This window comes from Oreochromis niloticus, linkage group LG7 (genome assembly GCF_001858045.2).
Source record: "Oreochromis niloticus isolate F11D_XX linkage group LG7, O_niloticus_UMD_NMBU, whole genome shotgun sequence".
NCBI lineage: Eukaryota > Metazoa > Chordata > Actinopteri > Cichliformes > Cichlidae > Oreochromis > Oreochromis niloticus.
Genome location: NC_031972.2, coordinates 46048358 through 46066860, shown reverse-complemented (window position 1 = coordinate 46066860; position 18503 = coordinate 46048358). Strand labels below are relative to the sequence as shown.

Sequence of the window (18503 nt, the reverse complement as noted above, 5' to 3'; positions counted from 1 at the left end):
GCGAGAGAGATAATTTGCAGCCTCTAGCTAAATCTCATGTTACTGTGTGTGTAAGCATATAAATAAACACATACAAGCAGAGGACATAATGTGAAATGGTGCTTTTTATTGCTTTATAAATACACGTCAATTACAATTGAAAAAACTCTTTGACATGTGACTTACAACTAAATGGATCATGTTTTTTTCACTACTGATTTTGCAGTTTAGGCTACATCATATTAAGAAAATATTCAAACATATCAGTTGCATTTATTTCATATACTAATATTTGTATTCTGTGTATTACACTTAATTAATGGAAACTCATACCAACACATCGCTACGTTTTACCATCAAATTGTGCCCCAGGGAATGGTGCAATATCCCATAACGGTCATAATAAAACCTTAACTGCTTTTCTTCTCGTACATTTAGTCGAACAAACTGGTAGCCAGATGACCCACTGACATCATAATGCTGATGAGTCAGTGTTTTAAAAGGGATGTGGCTTTAATGACACCATAAAATCAAATTTATGCAAAAATAACACGCTTGACGGGGAATGTGGTTTTATTGTCCGTGACTAGCAGAAGTGGAGTTTTTAACCCCTAGTCTTACTATAAATCACTAGTTTATTAGGTTCAATGCATGAGAGTGAACAAAATCCACGGACAAGATATTTACTTTCCTGCTGGCAGACTCAGGTACTCATCCAGACTGACTAACACAGGGCTGAACAATCCTGATCATGAAGGATCTCAAGGGTACAACAACATAAAACTATCATCCAATTACATACCTCTTCACAACATGGACGCTCCTATCAGGCATCATAACAGTTAATACATGAGCACAGCTCAGAAAGTCATTGGAAAAAACACCAGAATGCCAAAGCACCAACTCGAGAGAACAGTACAGTAGATCTCCAAGACCAGATGGACCAATCTCAGCGCTGCAGGGATTAACTACAAGAAAGCGCACGACTCCATACATGGATGGCACTGTACAAGGCTCATAGTGGACTAATAACATTGATCAAGAACTCAGTGGGACTATAGAAGACAGCACTGAAGGCCAACTCCAAGGCAATTACACGACTCAAGGTGCTACACTGATGTTCTGCATGGGCCTCATCCCCTGAGCTAACGTATAACTAAGTGTTTATGTGGATATAGATTCAGGAGTAGAGTGACCATCAGCCACTTTAATAGCTGAAATAGAAGACAGTACCTGGGTATCCCACAGACCAACAAAAACCCTGATGAAGATGATCAGATAGGTAAATGATGTAAAAAAGATCGAAGCCATTAAAACATATGCCCTACCAATCATCAGAATCCCAGGCAGAATCAAAGCTAGCCACGGGAGGAGAGATAGATGCCACTTATGTCAAAACTAAAAAATTCTTCACAATACATGGAGGTCTCCGCCTGGAGTCCAGCATCCTGAGGGTCCACGAGCAATGGAAAGAGGGAGGGTGAGGGCTGGTGAGTGTCAGAGCAACGATCCAGGAGGAAACACAGAGCATCCAAGAATACATAAAGAATGAGATGAGCTGCTCCCAGAATGCCTCAGCCAGCTCAAGACAGATGGTGATGCAGAACAGGAAGAGGAACTATCGTGGACCACCAACTGGCTGGAAAAGTATACAGGAACATCTGTACTGCATATGGACTACAAGTCCAAATATGCTGATGGGAGACACCACCAAAGCTGCTGAGAACAGTACTGTGAAATTTTCAGTTCCAGCTGCTGGCAAACCAATCACACATCGTGGTGGTTAACAAGGAACAAAATTTTGTGAAACTTCCTCACTCCTAAGTATTTCGCAGTCAACCACTGGTTAGTGGTATTATAACAAAGTGGAAGGGACTGGGAATGACAGCAACTTAGCCATGAAGTGGTAGACCATGTGAAATCACACAGCAGGTTCAACAGTTGATGAGGTGCATAGTGTGCCATGGTCATGACTTTCTGCAGAGTCAATCACTGCTGATGTCCAAACTTCACGTGGCATTCAGATTATCTCAAAAACAGTACTTAGAAAGCCTCATAGAATGAGTTTCCATGGGCAATGCAACCAAGCCTGACATTACTAAGTGCAGTGCAAAGCACTGGATGCAGTACACTGCACTGTACCAGTACACCAGTGCAAAAAGCAAGGTCCATAAAGACGTAGAAGAGCGAGCTTGATGTGGAAGAACTTGACTCGCCTCCACAGAATCCTGACTTCAACCTGTCAGAACACCTTTGGGATGAATTAGAGCCAAGACTGCAAGCCAGGTCTTCTCATCTGTGTCTGTGGAATTCTTTTCCCAGAAGAGATGAAGCTGTTATAGTGGAACATTAAAGCCTATGGATTAAGAATGGTATATTTACATTCAAAAAACAATGCTAACAATATGACAAGTTCTGGTATGGTCTAATAATGGGGCCTTTCTTTGGGATAAATATCTCAGACTGCTATTTATACAGTCAACAATCAACTGTTATTGTACACTTACATTTAGGTATTTTGGTTATAGCTTAACAGGCTGTCAAAAACACAATCATAATGATTGAATTTCTGTTTTATTTAGTAATATCCTGTCATATTTTGAAATCACAGACATTTGTGGGCAGTTTACTTTTACTCTCTACATTTTGTCTTGTTTTGTTTGCTTTAACAATTTTCTGCCTCACCTGTCTATAATCAAAGTATATTATCATCCCAGTATATAGGCCTATGTTTAATTACCTTGCCAGTTGCCTTGTTGCATTTTGTAGATATCCAGGAAATTTCTCATACTTTTTGTAGTTCAAGTCTATTTCTTTTCCTAATGTATGACCTACCCTATCTACCTACAGCCTTTCTTTAGCACAGGGGTGTCAAACATAAGGACTGGGGGCCAGAATCAGCCTGGTGAAGACTCCAATCTGGCCCACTGGATGACTTTGGAAAGTAAAAGAGGACATATACATTTCTGACTTTTAACTGTGTTTTAAAAAGTTTTTCCTATTGATAAAAAACTCCCCCATGGCTATGCACAATACACCAAAGTAATTTAAATATAGATTTCAGTAATTTTACACACATTTACCTTTTATCATCTAAGCCCAAAGAGACATAGATATTGTTGAAATTGCACCAGATGTGTAGTTAAACTTCTTGAGCTTAGGAGCTAATATAGAAAAAAAAAGTTATAAAGCTACATGTTCTAAAGACTCTTGTCTCTCCTCCTTTTTATAATGTCCAGAAAAGTGAGCAGTACACATTAACAAGTTTACATAAAGTCTGTTTTCATTTATAAAAGAAATATTGTGATTCCTCTGGTTTTGGTCCTCAACATAGCCTAAAGATTCTCAGGAATTCTCGGGGAACACATGTCTAAGAAGGTAACAGATTGTGCTTGTCAGCTACTGGAAAAGACATCGATCAAGCAACCATGCAATACCTCATCTCTGTCCTTCTAGTGACCACAGAGAAGGCTTTCATAATTAACGAGGGTCAAGATTCTCTGACCTGTGTGCATAAGCAATGAAATCCATTGAGCTGACACTTTGTTAATCATTGTCCACAAAAACAGTTTGACCTGCTACTGGTGTCTAAGCAACAACTCTGCTATGAAGGTATCACTCTCCTCTCAGGTTCTGGCCATTACATGCTCCACATTTTTGTGCAAAATATACCTCAGACTAGTAATAAACACCTATAGAGCAATATACTGTGATGTTTTATCATCATAATTTAATTATGTTGCCAAATTCTTCAGTAAAGAATTTAATTATGTTTTGTATATTCTGTTTGTAACGCAGGGGCTGGTGAACTAATGAATAACATGTCCAGCAGCCTGTCATTTTGCCTCTCGTGCTCTGCCTTTGATTTTCACCTGGGTTCTGTTTTTACACAGCAAGTCTGTAATCTAAATGCAGACTACATACAACCCTGCGCTGTGATCCCATGGCACATCAAAGCACCTGTTTTGATTAATAAAATCTAAACATGTGACCTTTCCTTCTCTTTGAGAAATGAGACAGAGAGGTTGCTTAGGTGCATGCTAAAAGCACGAAATGCCTATCTAGAAAAAAACCCTGCTGGCTGTATTAAAGAACATTTATTTTTGAAAACATGTGATGTTTTCAGTGAAGTCATAGTTGCCACATTTCACTCATGTAGCAGTGGCAACAGAGAGAAGGTCACATTACTGAAAGGTCTCTGTATGAAATGTGTGACTTATGTCTTAAACCTCCACCCTTATAACCTTTAGAATGAAGTTTTTGTACCGTAGTTTTTGGATCTTTCTCAAAGTAAAAAATCAACACATTTACACCCACAACATACCGGGTGTGTACAGTTAAGAAAGTGTATGAAAGGCATTCTTGTTTCCTTATTTACACACCTGTGTTGTCACTTGGGTGGATAAAAAACAGACAAACAAACAAAAACAGCTATACTACTAATACTTTCAACAGGGGATTCTACTGAACAAAGTTGCCATCATCGCTCATCTTTCACAGATTAACACATCTTGCCCCTCTGTGCTGTAGTAGGGCAGTTACCCTGCTTTGGGTGCAGCTGTAAAGAACTGCTATAATCACTTTGAGCCTCAGCTGATGTTGAATGAACAAATTAGCTTTAGCATGCTTTGGCTTTAAATTTTCTGCACAGTGGATAAGATGAAACACATGACCGAAACTATCTTCTATCTTACTATATGTAATAATCTTTTCATCCAAAAATGTAACAAATTAATGTAAGTAACACATGTAACAACAAGTTAATGTAATTAATGTGTGTAACAACAAATCAGCACAAGTAATAACAAATTAATGTAAGTAGCATCTACCCACAAATTAGTGTAAGGAGTAGCAAATTAATGTAAGTAATGTCTGTTACAACAACTTAATATAAGTAGCAAATGTCACGTCTAATTAAATAACACACAACTCTAATTCACAAATTTAGTACAACCAAAGTGGCAACAGCCAGGGTTTTTAAAGGTCAATACACAAGTGCAAAACAAAAAAAAGAAAGGAAAAGAAAATTCTAATGACATGGCCACTTCATACCAGTTATATAAGTGAGAAAGTATCCATACATTTATATTTAAAAAAAAAACATTTTTTTAAATTGATATTTGGTAATTGTACAAAAGGAGGACGTCTAATTAGCAACTGTTCAAGTATGCATACAGTCTCTGAATGCATCTTGCTAACTAAGAATGCTCATATTAGCTGATAGCACCCCAGGCTCTAGTCCCAATATGCCCGTGTTCTCCTTTTTATACAGTCTGTGGTTAATGAAGCTATGCACGTTCCCAGAGTGGTTTTAGAGCTTAAACCAGCTGAGCTACCCTCCATCATACAGTACATCTTGATCATCACCATGTTAATTATTTGTAGTTTGTTTAGCTCATTGTCACCTACAAAAGTACTCAGCTTGTCAAGTCAGAACGGTCCAAACCAACCAGTCTACCTGGACTTTTTACCAAAAACACATCCAGATTCTTCATCTTTTGAATTTTTCTGTGGCAAACTATTTTTGTTGTGTTGTTGCGTACTACATATTTGAGAAATTTGTTTTAATAATAAGTTGATCATTACTACTATTAAGCTGTCCAGACCAGTTTTATTATTTTGATATCAACTTAATGCTGCTTCTTTATTTAATTTTGTTTAGTTTCACTTTAGTTTAATGTTGTATTTCTTTAAGAAAATCCCACCTTAACATAATGATTTTATAAGTAATCAAATTCCACTCATTCAGCAATCTGAACTAAATAAATTCTGTTGCAACTAGGAAACAATAACTTACAGTCGGTCATCTGGCCTAAGAAATTTGCTGACAGCTGAGACTAAAAGTAAACAATAGACATGCTGTCCACAATCTATGTGAAGGAAATTTGTTTGGTAACACAGAACATGAATAACAGAAAAAAAGTTAGTTATGCAAGCCTTGTCTGGAAGGATGTGAATACCTGAACTATAATGCTTTATTTTCCAGATTTTGCGTACTAGCATTATTTTTTTTTAGATCAACCTGTTTGAATAGATTGATTGATCTCTGGGGGGTGATTAAAGAACACAATGGTAAATAGAAATATGTGTTATTTTCATGGACAACAGAAGGAGAACAATGGAGCAGGAAGACAGAGGCTTCTATGTAACCGAGGCAAATATGCTGCCACTCTGACAGACCCTCTTCTCATTTAACTCTCATCAGAGGTGAAAGAACTTCCTGTATTTGAGACTCTTTCAAGTCGGATCCACTTAGAAGCAACACATCTGCTTTGTTATGTTACCATTAACCAATTGCAGTCTAATTCAGCCAAAAAAAGAAGAAAGAAATCTGTATCCCCCATTTGTTAAAATGAACACTTCTGTCAGATTATTGACTTTCTAAACATTTTGTAAAGCCTGTTTCGTTTACATTAGTATGCAAGCAAGAATCTCTGTACCGGGTTGAGGAAAGGCCAGGGTGTCAGGTGGAGGGAAGGCAGCTGTGGACACAATTGTCCAGATCATAACAGAAAACAGGACTTGGTTCCTGCTAGAAAAACACGAGTTGTTTAGTCATTAAGAAAGGGAGTATGAGTCTGCTTGGCATGATTCCCGAACAATGCGGGATCAATGTTTTTTAGGCTAAAGAATATGACAGATTGGATATTATTAGGAATTCTTGTGCTGAATTCTGTGGCATGAACTTAAATGCTGAAGGAGAAGGTAAAGGATTTCCAAGAAAGAGCAAAGTGGTGCTTGAAAAATCATGTTTCATGGCTTTGAGATTTTGGAGCGAAGTCGGTGTGAAGTCACTCTTCAGAAGGGTGCCAGCGAACAAAGACCTTCATATGCATCTGCAGCTCATATCTCTGCGTTTTTCAGCCCCCTTACTGACATCCCTCCACCTCTGTCTTTGCCTGAGGTATCCATAGATGCGGCACACAAAAGATATAAAAGTCTTTGATGCTGTCGCTCTTCACAGACCCCTGCACTCCTGTGAGATCCATTTATCCTTTTTTTGTTCATCTCCCAAGCAGCTCAGGGTGAATGAATGACTGTATGCTGAAAGTAATTTGCAAAAATAAGAAAGAAAAAGCCTTTCTCCACGAACTTCTATGTAAAAAGACCATCAGAATAAGGCATGATCACAGCCTGATACAAAATGCTCTGGTTTCTATAGGTAATAAACTACTTCATAACAAATCTAGGGGATAAATATTTTTTAGCTGTTTAATTTTTTTAAGGCTTCAAGTTACAGATGTATCCACTTTGACTGGCAGTTGGCTTCACCTAGACCACAGGTGTCGAACTCCAGGCCTTGATGGCCGCTGTCCTGCTTGTTTTCCAACTAACCTGCCCTTGTAGCTTCTTATTGGCAAAGCACACCTGATCCAGGTAATCAGTAGCAGGTAGGGCAGGGATATCTGAAAAACAAGCAGGATGCTGCTGGCCCTCAAGGACTGGAGTTTGACACCCCTGACTAGACGCTGTAGGGTTCACCTCTCCTGATAGACATCTCTGGCCATCTCACCTGCATTTGTGGTTTTGGTTTTGTACAAATCACATTGCTCCATGTTTCCAACACAAATATAGAAAACTTTGGGTTGTGGACTTATTCTGTGGATATGCTCCTAATTTTGAAGTCCTTATACTAAGATGTCTGTTTTCTGAATTTCTAAGTTGGAGTCCTAGTTGTTCGAAGTCTCTAATGAAGCTCAGTTATTATTTTCTAAGTCTAGACTCTGACTGCAGACCCTGTCCCCCTATCCCTGGCTCATGGCCAGCGTTCTTCAAGGTTGGCATTTTGTAATGAGATTCAGAGAGTATGCTAGGTGAGGAATTTGAGCTATGTTCACTATATCTAAAACAACTGTCTCTCCAAAACCAGTCAGAACTTGATGTACTCAGCGCTATTTGAAGGAGTCACCATTTCCTGTAACAAGTTCCTCTGTCATCCATCTATGGCACAGCCAACAGACCCTTGTATTCTTTAAATCACATGGTTGGTGATAAATTATACCATAGAGGACATAGTGGGGTTGAAAGGTTTTAGATACTGCAAAGGGGGAACTCCAAAAAGGGTCATTATCAACAGATGCACTAAGCAACAGCAGATATCATTCTTGTTCCAAATGCTGAGCAGCAGTGTGGCGTGGCTGCTAAAGTAAATGCCAAGGAAACCTTAGCATATTGCTCAAATGTGTTAAAGCAAATGTTGTTTTCCACTGAAGTACTTCATTACACAATTAGGTTTAAATGAGAGGAGTAAGACATTTTGGTTATTGTGAAACTGAATAATGCAATAATATGATGTGTTACACAATCATACAGTATTATTATTATATTACAGTATTACCACTATTATTAAATTAAATGAAATTGCATTTCTGATGGAATCTAATGGATGACTGAAGGGTCAGCTTAAATAGGAAACATGTTTTCTCACAACGCTGGTTTCATGTGTCTGGATTTTAAGGATTTGTCTCTGAGATTTGTAGAATTTTGATTTAATGGATGAAGACAATAAAAAACAATACAAATCTTACCAGAATCTGGAACAACAACCTGGCCCTCTGAAAACTATTAACACTCTGTTTTGTGAAGCCTGTTGGGAACTATGGTTTTTGGATGGATTAAAGCAATGGTCTGGTGTTTGGGGAAGTGTGCTCATCTGGTTTCTTGCGTTGAGATAGTCTGTATGATAAATGTGATGCTACTGCTCACAACTGGTTAGCTTGGTTTATCATAAACATTGGGCTAGTCTGTCTTTGTTGTAATGATAACAGAATCTATTAAAAAGTTATGACTCATTAAATCTCCTTTTAATCAGCTAGAGTTGCCAACAGCTGGCAAACTCAAAGCAACAACTACTTTGCATCAAAACCCAGGAAAACTGTGGCACATAACACAGTCAAATCTGTAAAAATACAGTACGGTTTTACTATGAAGGGATTTTTCTTGTTAGACTTTTCCCCCCTATTGTTTTTAACCGCATGTTGAATTTGACCCTTTATGAAAAAACGGACAAAATTACCTGGACATTTTCCATTTTTCCATTGACCATTTTTCTACTAAAGAAATCCTACAGATGGATGTATCTCAAAACCTCCTCACGCTGAAAATAAACAGTAAAAGAATCTTTACTCAGTTGAATCGGTAAAATGACCTTTTAATGCAATGATTTATCACTTTATTACAAGGTGCTATTCGTTCTATTGGGACATATATTATCCATCAGTATGGGGGTGGACAACATGTTGACAAAAGGCTGCTCATTAGCAGAATTTCCCATTCACACGTTTTCAATTGAAAGGTCAAGCAGTTGCATAATCCCAGAGCTTGGCAAGCTTCAAGTGCTTAGATTGGCAAGAGACATGACTTCACGAAGCACTTCATTTTCAACAGAAATAACACACATAAATTTCTGTGGTTGTGCACCAGCTTCATGAAGCACAAACTATGAAATGTTCCATGTAGTAAAAACAGGAACAAAGACAACGTAATATTTAGTACATTGGCGTGTATATTTCAACATAAGGTGTTACAGTAAGTTACTTCTTAAAGATTTGCACAAGCCATTACAGACCAGCAACTCATGCCCAATAGATTTACATATATTACTCCTATTTACAGACATTTAAGTGCTTTTAATATACAAATATGCAACATTTGAATTGATATTTACATACTTTGATACACAGTGCACACATATATACACAACATCTATGTACAATCTTGATTCAATATAGCTTTTTGGGGGTTGGGGGGGGATTAATTTTAATCCGACAACCATTACGGTGTCACATATCACATTGATTTCCAGGAAATTGTTTATCATGAGTGCAAATGAAGCCAAAACGCAGAACCTCCAGTGGTGCAGGATGTCCGAGGAAAATCAGGAAGTGTGCTGACGTGTTGTGTGTGGAATGTGTGAGCTTCTTCCCAAGATTTTATGAAAGACATGGGAACAGTTTGTGAGAAGGTGGGCTGACTTATCCAGCAGTGGTCAGTCTCACTTCATCAGAGCCCCCTGCTTTCTATCTGTGAGTGTATGTGTGCGTGTGTGTGTGTGTCCATAAAACTTGAAGGAGATCTCATTTACCAATGCTGAGCAGAAATGAAAGCCATCAAATTTAGGACTGTCTTGTGCAACGTGAAACAATTCCTTCAACAAATCATAAAAGTGCACATAACCACAAAAATCTGGTTGATAAATGTAACTCCACATGCTTCCCTTTTTTTTTATTTTATTTTACTTTTTTTCCCTCAGGTCAAAGCAAAAGGTTCAAATCAAATTTACAAGCCACTAAAATGTGGTTCTAAGAAAAACAAGAAAAATGGAAAGCTAAACACAAAGGATGAGGTGACTGCCTTGGTTACTTGGAGACGAGTGGTCTGGAAGAGTCGTTTTCACCATCACTACACACATCTCGGCTGCTATATGGGTTTTATCTTTGTAAACACTTTAACAGGAAAGGGTGTTCGGCAGCACTGCGGGGAGGCACAACAACCTTTGAAAGCATCAGGATTCCTGGAAAAAAAGGTTCTCGCTAAAGAAAAAAAAGAAAGAAAACACTCAGAAGAACTCATGCAGGAATCTGCAAAACACTGAATATTGAAGATTTATGATTACATTTAAGAGAACAACTTAAAGCCTGTGCACGCTTTTTTCTCATTATTTTTCTAACGTTTCTGCTGAGGTTATCTAAAGAAAGAAAGAAGATGTATGCACGTTCCCTAATGTGTCCATATTTTCTGCTTCTGTGAACCTCGCATCACCCTGCTTCATGTTTTTTTTCACACTAAAAAAAAAAGCTTGATTCTCTGTATAATTTTCAGAAATTGCAGTTCCTGTCATTCATGCCATTTGGTGCCACTGCCAAACATGTGTTTACTCTGCTTGAATAGAGGACTTGGAGGAATTATCCAGCTCTCTCCAGTAGCCGGTACTACCTGTTGGGCTCCGATTGGTCATCTTAGTCAGCAAAGTCGTTCTGCGGAGGCTACTATCTGAATCTTCTTTCTTGAAGTCGGTGTTGACTTTGCGGCAACACGAGAAGCACTGCACAAAATCCTGGAGGAGGTGGCCGCTGAAGATCATGTATATCCACGGGTTGCAGCAGCTGTTGAGACTGGCAAGGAGTGCAGACAGAGACACTGCTGTGTTCTCTGAATCTGGAGAACAGAGAGAGGAAGGAGGAAAAGGATGATTAATTCGCAAAACATCTGGTACAGGCTGTAGAAATGCCTGTTTAACTCAATGCCTCTGGTGTCTAAATGCTGCCTAAATGTGCCAGATACACAAACTCTGAAAGTTACAAAGGTGTGCCAAAGTTAGAACAAATCTCTGTTGCAGATCCAACTAGTTTTAAGACTTTTGGAAGAGAATGTAATTTTCATAATATAAGCAAAAGGCGGTAATCCACCTCCTCATACGCTGACACTTAGTCAGATAGATTTAAGTACAAATTCCTTCTCTCTTCCTACATCTGAAACACTTTAATTGGAGGATAATGTGATCACTGTCACAGAGTTCCTCACACTAGTATCAAAGGAAGCGACGATAAATTAACACATTTAAAAAAAAACAGGGTCTGTTTTCACTGCAGCCACGATCATTTTCTAAGCCAAGACAAGAAATTTTGGTGCCTAAAATTATAAGGAAAATAATCTGTAATGAAGACGAGGAAAGCTATAAACAGTGGTCCAACTCTGGGAGGAATTTGTTTCATCAGCTGCCAATATAGTAGGTCCATATATATTAATTAGCACCTTGAGACTTGAGTTTATAGAGCTATATAAATGTTTTATTTTTGTTTTGTTTTTTTACCTGCAATCCTTCGCAGGTTGAGGACATATATAACAACAACAACAACAACAAAAACTACCATGGTGCCTTTTTAGAAACCAGAATCTGAAAATGTGTAACTGTGAATCATCTGTAAATTTTCCTTTGGGCCCAATTATTTGTGGGCCTTGGCCTTCCAGCTAACTGCCACAATATCTGACTTTATCATCTAATTACAGTTGTCATTGTTTTTGTTTGAGTTGTTGAAATTATCCATCTCACTAGGACTTCAAAACCTTTATTTCAAAACACCAGAGATAATAATTAAAAGTGATACAGCTAACCTAAGAATTTTACTAGTAAATTTTAATTCTTAACATTTACCCCACGCCCACCCATCCCAACACTGTCACCAAAAGTTAACAATTGATTCAGCCAAGAACTGAATTAACTTATCAGCTAGTCAGCAATAATTAATTCCACTGATCCACAGTCAGAATGATAAACTTTGAACAAAAGGCTGAAATATTTTTCTCTGAATTCATTTTTAACAGGTTAAAATACTTCAAGTAAGGCAAAGTAGGGCATTTGCTGATTAGTGCAATAATATAGTATTGTTGTATTAGTACCATATAAATTGTATAAAACAGGTTTTGCTAATGTGACTTACAACTTTTTAAAAAAAATGATGTAATCTGATTTTATCAAATTATTTCCATACACGGTTCCAAAGCGGTTCCCGTAACATTTGGCCACTTAACGTCTCAAAATGCAGATGTAGGATATTTTACTTCCTAAATCTCCCCGGAAAACTCGGGGTTTCAAAACCTAAAATTCGGCAAATAGAGACGCACGGAGCATAAGATTTAATTTATTTGGTGAAATGTAGTTGTGGGTGTGCGTGTGTGCGCGTGAAAGGTTTGAAGCTGTATAGGTTTTAAATTTGTATGTTTACACATTTTGGTTTTGTTTGTCAAATACGTTCGTGCGTAAAGGCGCGCGATTCGTGGATTTTTTTTTCCTTGCGCAACGCGATTCTTAAGTTTCTGTTACTTTTCTCCCCCTGCAATTCTCAACATTTTTTAGAACGATTAAAAGTGTGACACTTAATAAGTATTGTGTTCATTTATACAGCACTCACCATCCCACTGGAAGTTTTCATCCCACACAGACCACATCTGCACGATGAAAAACGGTGCCCAGCAAATAATGTACGCCAAAACGATCACAAAAGTCATTTTAACGGTTCTCAGTTTGGCTCTTGAGATAGTTGTAACGCTGCTGACCGAGTTCTTTCCAATCAGTCCGTTCCTGCTTGCAGCACCAGCCGTCGTTTTTCTTTTCTTGTATTTAATATTCTTCCAAATACTGTGGCAGATGAACCCGTAGCACATCATTAGAATGACCACGGGCACGAGAAAGATGCCCACGGTTATCCAGGTAATGTACGCCCTGGCGCCCCAGGGCTCGATAAAGCGCGCCCAGCAGTCGTAGACGCCCGAGCCGTTCTGGATCTCGCTCAGGGAGAAGATGAAGTACTGTGAACAGCTGAGCACCAGGCTGCAAATCCACGTGGAGATGATCATGATGTACGAGCGTCGTGTGGATTGCTGTAGGGTTTTCAGAGGGTGGCAGATGGCAATGTAACGATCCAGGGTCATCATCACCATCATGTAGGTGGAAGCAAACATTCCCATCACCTGGAGGTGCTTCACAATCCTGCAGAGAAAGTCTGGGCCGTAGAAGCGGAAGGTGATTTCCCAGCACAGCTGTGGCAGCACCTGGAAGAAAGCAACCACCAGATCGGCCAGGCTCAGGTGTTTGATGAAAAGGTGCATTCGCGACATCTTCTTCTTTGTGTTGTACATGGCCAGCAGGACGCTTACGTTCCCAATCACAGCAACCACGAAGGTGATGCTCAGAACCATTATCTCTATTTGAGCCACCTCCTCGTTCCTTGCAAACGGATCTGATCCGTTATGGTGGTCGGTGCTGTTTCCAGACGTTCCCATCATTAGGTCAGTGGTGACAGTGAACACCAAAGTCTGGTTCTCTTCGTTCAGGAGCATGCGTTTGTCAGGAGCGTACATGGCACTGCCCCTCTGTGCGCCCTAGCAAGATTCAGTGCCAGAGGGGCTGCAAAGTGCCTCTCCAATCCGTATATGGAGCTACCTGGCGCCCACAGAGAGAAACTCGTTGCTTTGTGAATTGTGTCTCCTGTCAGCGCTTTTTAAACTCGAGTCAAATTTCAGACTGCTTGCGCAAAGCAGGATGCACTGCAAAAACACGAGGCACCTAACGGTTAATTTATATGGTGGCAAGTTTGAAGCACACATTTATGCAAGTAAAATGTAAAAATAAATACAAAATGAACACAGACACAAATGAAGGGTACTTTTCAGTGAAGATGTAGCCTACCCAACGCAATCTAAAGTGTTCAAATATGCAAAATATGCATTTTCTTGAAACTGCGTTTGAATATCAGCATAAATATAATGCAGCCAAAAATGATCCGTGCTGTGTTTCCTATTCCTTGTCTTGCTTTGGAGACAAAAAGTTTAAAATGTTTCAAAACATGTGACTTCCACAGCATTATGGCTAAAAAAAAAAACATTTTTTGCAGTGCAGAGCCAAGCCCTTCCCGATGCTTTGCACAACATCCACATCACCACAACTCCGCGTAGGTATTGCTTAGAAGGAACTTTTGTGGGTATTAAAAAGTCACAAAATGTGCTGAAAATGTAAAGTATTTAGAGTAGAATGAACTGAGTAACACATTTTTATTTTTTTTTTATTTTTTTACACACACTTTATAAATATTTGAGGTCCAATAAGAAAAGACAGTCTCACCCAACAGTTCACAAGTAAATTTAAATGCTTTTTTCCCAGCATAATAAGCTTTGCAGAGGAATTGTTATAAGGTAACGGTAGCTGAACCTGCAAACATTTGGTTCTCTAAATGTGTTGCTGTGATGTTGCTTTAATAGGAATGTGTTGGGCAACAGGCTGGAATGTTGTTTTTGTTAAAGCCCAGATAAAAACCACACTTGACAAAAACTGTTTAAACCGAACTGTGACTTGGTTTATTCTGTAATTAATTAATTCCAAGCTGAAAGAAATCCTCTTACTAATGATTAATAACATTAAAATTAGCTGATTTGCTGCAGTCGTTTTAGCTTCAGTTTCAGTCAGGTTTCCAGCAACTGACTTACTTTTAGCACAAAGTGGTTTTAGTTTAAACAATCAAAATGCACTGATTCATTTCCAAAAGAAATATCTGAAGGCATTTACTGTTCAAACTTGTGGAGAGGTTTACTGATGTTTTCAGGAAGCTATCCTGTTTTAGCTTCCGAGCTGCTACACAGAAGTGTTCAAAGTTTTGTTTGAAGATGCCAAAACATCCTAAATAATGTAAGTTTTCAGTGCTTTGAGCAACAGGTATATTTCCAAATACACTCTCTAGGATATGATTATAAAGGAACTTTCAGCACATGAGTGGGAACAAAAGATGGAGGTGAAGACAGCCTTGTGCTGCTCAGTGGGGATCAAACATCTTTAAATAACAAAGGAAAAGCACATTTATCAGAAGGACTTAATTTTTTTGCTTGACATCACTACAGTATTCTGCCCTGCCTGCAACATTTTCAGTGCATCACCTCTGGCTCTCCTGTCCTCCACAGTTTAACCTCTACTGCTGCTTTCTTACTTCTGTTGTTAGTGACGTTTCCAGGTGACCCATAATGTAACTTGAGTATCCCAGTTTCTATTAAAAAAGCACATGGTTGCAAACTGGCTGCGGATGTCTGGCAGCAATTCACCTTATCTGATCCATGTGCTGATACTGAGGATGGTTATCTTTATTGTGTTCACATTGCACCTATCATCCAGATCTGCACTTTCATTTCCGGTTGAGCTCCAGTTATGAGCACTGCAAACTGGAGCTCCTGTCCTAAAATTTCCTGTGCACTGGTTAAACTGGTTCACTGTTATAATTAAGTTTTCTCGGCGACCCCAAGTCCATTTTTTGATAATCTTTTCATCAGAATCATAAGCAAGGGTAATTTCTGTTGACCAGCAAAACTGCTTCCTCCCTGGGAGCCCTGTTTTGTGTCAGATTACTATCCATCCACATGCTCTACAGCAGCCTTAGTGTATCTTGAGGGGTTCAAGGACAGTATAGCGGATGTCTTCCTTCATGCTGGACTTAGACACATTACTCTCATCTCCTGTTTTTAAATATGTTCACCAGAAACGTTTTGTGCTGTTATTACAGCTCCAGGGTTGATTTGTCCCGTTGGTTACAAAGCGTGACAGCTCCGTTCACCAACCTAAACTGCGTGTTGTGTGTCTGGGCTCAGGAATCATGGGAATGCACGTTGTGTCTGCAGTAACCAAAGCAGTCAGTCTGAATCATGTCTGTGATGTTTCCCTCTCATTTGCAGGAGTATGTTTCAATAAGAGCTGCTCGGACTCTTTGAGCATTTTGGATTTTTTTTTTTGTTTGGTTTGTTTTAATGAGGGATAAAGAAATTTTGTCAAGGAATTCAAACAATGGATGCCACAATACTTTGTCCAAACCATCTTCTTGAGGTGCGTAGCTTATAGTATTAGTAGTTTGGGACTCAGAGTGCATTTTAAAAATTCCTTTCATTCTGTTGTTTGTACTTTCTCTGAAATGTTTAACTTTGCCATCCATGCTCATCCAATTTAGATTTATGGGGGCTGGAGCCTATCCCAGTTGCCATAGGGCAAAAGGCCCTATGGCAACTGGGCAGGTTTTGTTAATTAATTCTTTTTGGCCATTCTAGAAGGGTTTCTGGGCTCAGTCTTCAAGACTGAATGAGTAGAGTTGCTACTACTCCTCATTAAATGAGAGTTGAGATGATGTGAATAGGATGCTTTCTTTATGCAGGACCTACCAGATGGAGGCCCCAGGGCAGACCGAAGACACAACTACTTTAAGAACTCCCTTGCGTCTCCCTTCAGAGGAGCTGGAGAAGGACATCTCTGCTTAGACTGCTGCCTTGGGGTCAGACAAGCATCAGACAATGGAGGGATGGATGGTAGATTTTGATGTTGATAGTATTTTTAATTACAGGTCAGCAATTTTGATTAGAGTTGCTAAAAAAAGACTAGTAATTTAAAACAACATTAAAAAACGTTTGATGATGGTGCACGGTTGAGCAGTGGTTAGCACTCTTGCTTCATAGCAAAAGGGTTTGAATCCACAAGCCAGAGTGGTGCCTTTATGTGTGGAGTTTACTTGTCTATGCCTCTTCCTAACACATGTCACTTCATTGATAATTCTAAATTAGCTGTATTCTGCCTCTTGCCTCGGCTCCAACCCAAACCCTGAAAATGGATGGATTGATTGATTGATGAGCGCCCAGACCTAGAAATGCTTTTGTAACTTTTTTTGTTTTGCATTTCTAAAATGTTTTATCTAAGGTTCTGTGAAAGTGAATCATCGTTTTCACCAACGTCCAACCTGCTCCGTAAGTGAGAAGTCAGTGAGCTAACTTATGTGAAGCTCAGAGCACATTAAGCAAGCATTTGGAGCAGAAATTCTTGTAATTCCAACAGATTCCAAAGGATTTTCTCACACCTGTAAATCTTACCTTGAGATTGTATATGTTATTTATGTGACAGACATATGCAGTTTCACGCAGTAGAAGAATTTCCGCTCTGATAAATTGCTTTGATGCAGTTTGTTCTGTCTGGCTTACGTCTTCAATACCTCACACAACACAGTAACCCCGAGTTCATCATTTGACATATTCTGTGAATCTGACACAGCACGGCGCCAAGAAGGAGCACCTGCAAACGTGAAACAAAAGGGTCAAAAGAGAAACTTTAAAAGCCAAGAGCCTGTACCTTCTGATTTAGACTTCTGCTTCTCTTATAAACTCATGACTCAGATTGTCTCCTGGGCGACTTCAGTCCAACAAAGATCACATTAAACAAAACATAAAATTAACTCTGTTTACTTTATGACTAAAATGATGACAATGAACAGCGTCTCCAGAAGGGTCACTTATAATAGGTTCATTACATAAGTTTGCATGTACTTTTGCATGCTTTTGTTTGGCCTCCAGGCTGATGATAAATCAGTTCTTTAGTAAACAGGACATTGAGGTTTCTAATCATGACCTGCATAAATGACATAATCGAAATTTAACCAAAGTGTAATTTAGTAAACAATTGCTCGCACGATGATTAGAGAGATGATGATGAGAGATGATTGAGCCGACAGACATATGAAACAGTTTTTGTTTTAATTCAGCACATATCCCGGTCATTCAACTCAGGCATTTCCTTATTTGCCTGTTGTGTTGGTGCCCTAGTTTCAGTTCTTAAAATTAATGGATGCTGTGATCATCTTTAAGCTGGTGGACCTCCAGGGTATGAGCAAGGCAAATACAGGCTATATCATCTGAGGAGGGCTTATTAGCTTTGTCTGCTTTACACTCACCAGACACTTCAACTGATTGTTAATGCAAATATCTAATCAGACAATTACTTGGCAGCAATTCATTGCATTTAGGTACACAGACATGGTCAAAATGCCCTGCTGAAGTTCAAATTGCACACAAAAAAAGGCTGAGGCTCTGGCTGTGCCTGAGGAGCTTGCGTTCTGTTTGTGTATTGCACTGGGGCCCAGCCCTGACACTGGGGCCTTCAGTGCATTGGTGGAACTAGGGGCCTCTTTAGCTGGCAGGAAGGTTTTTACCATCTTTTTGCAGGCGGTCTCTGA

At 39.1% G+C, this 18503-nt stretch overlaps 1 protein-coding gene across 2 annotated transcripts; it reads right to left on the bottom strand.

Moving 5' to 3' along the window:
* Nucleotides 1-9112: 9112 nt before the first annotated feature.
* On the bottom strand, nt 9113-13978 carry avpr1aa (arginine vasopressin receptor 1Aa). 2 transcript variants are annotated; one of them, XM_003443925.5, is made up of 3 exons: nt 12891-13977; nt 10915-11136; nt 9113-10511 (listed from the first exon to the last, which is right to left on the bottom strand). In XM_003443925.5, exons 1-3 carry the CDS (start codon nt 13837-13839, stop codon nt 10399-10401), a joined length of 1284 nt encoding a protein of 427 aa, XP_003443973.1. In that variant the 5' UTR covers nt 13840-13977; the 3' UTR covers nt 9113-10398. The 2 variants fall into 2 exon arrangements, with proteins under 2 accessions (XP_003443973.1, XP_013125963.1); XM_013270509.3 differs by having other exon boundaries at nt 9113-11136; nt 12891-13978.
* Between the last annotated feature and the right edge of the window lie 4525 nt (nt 13979-18503).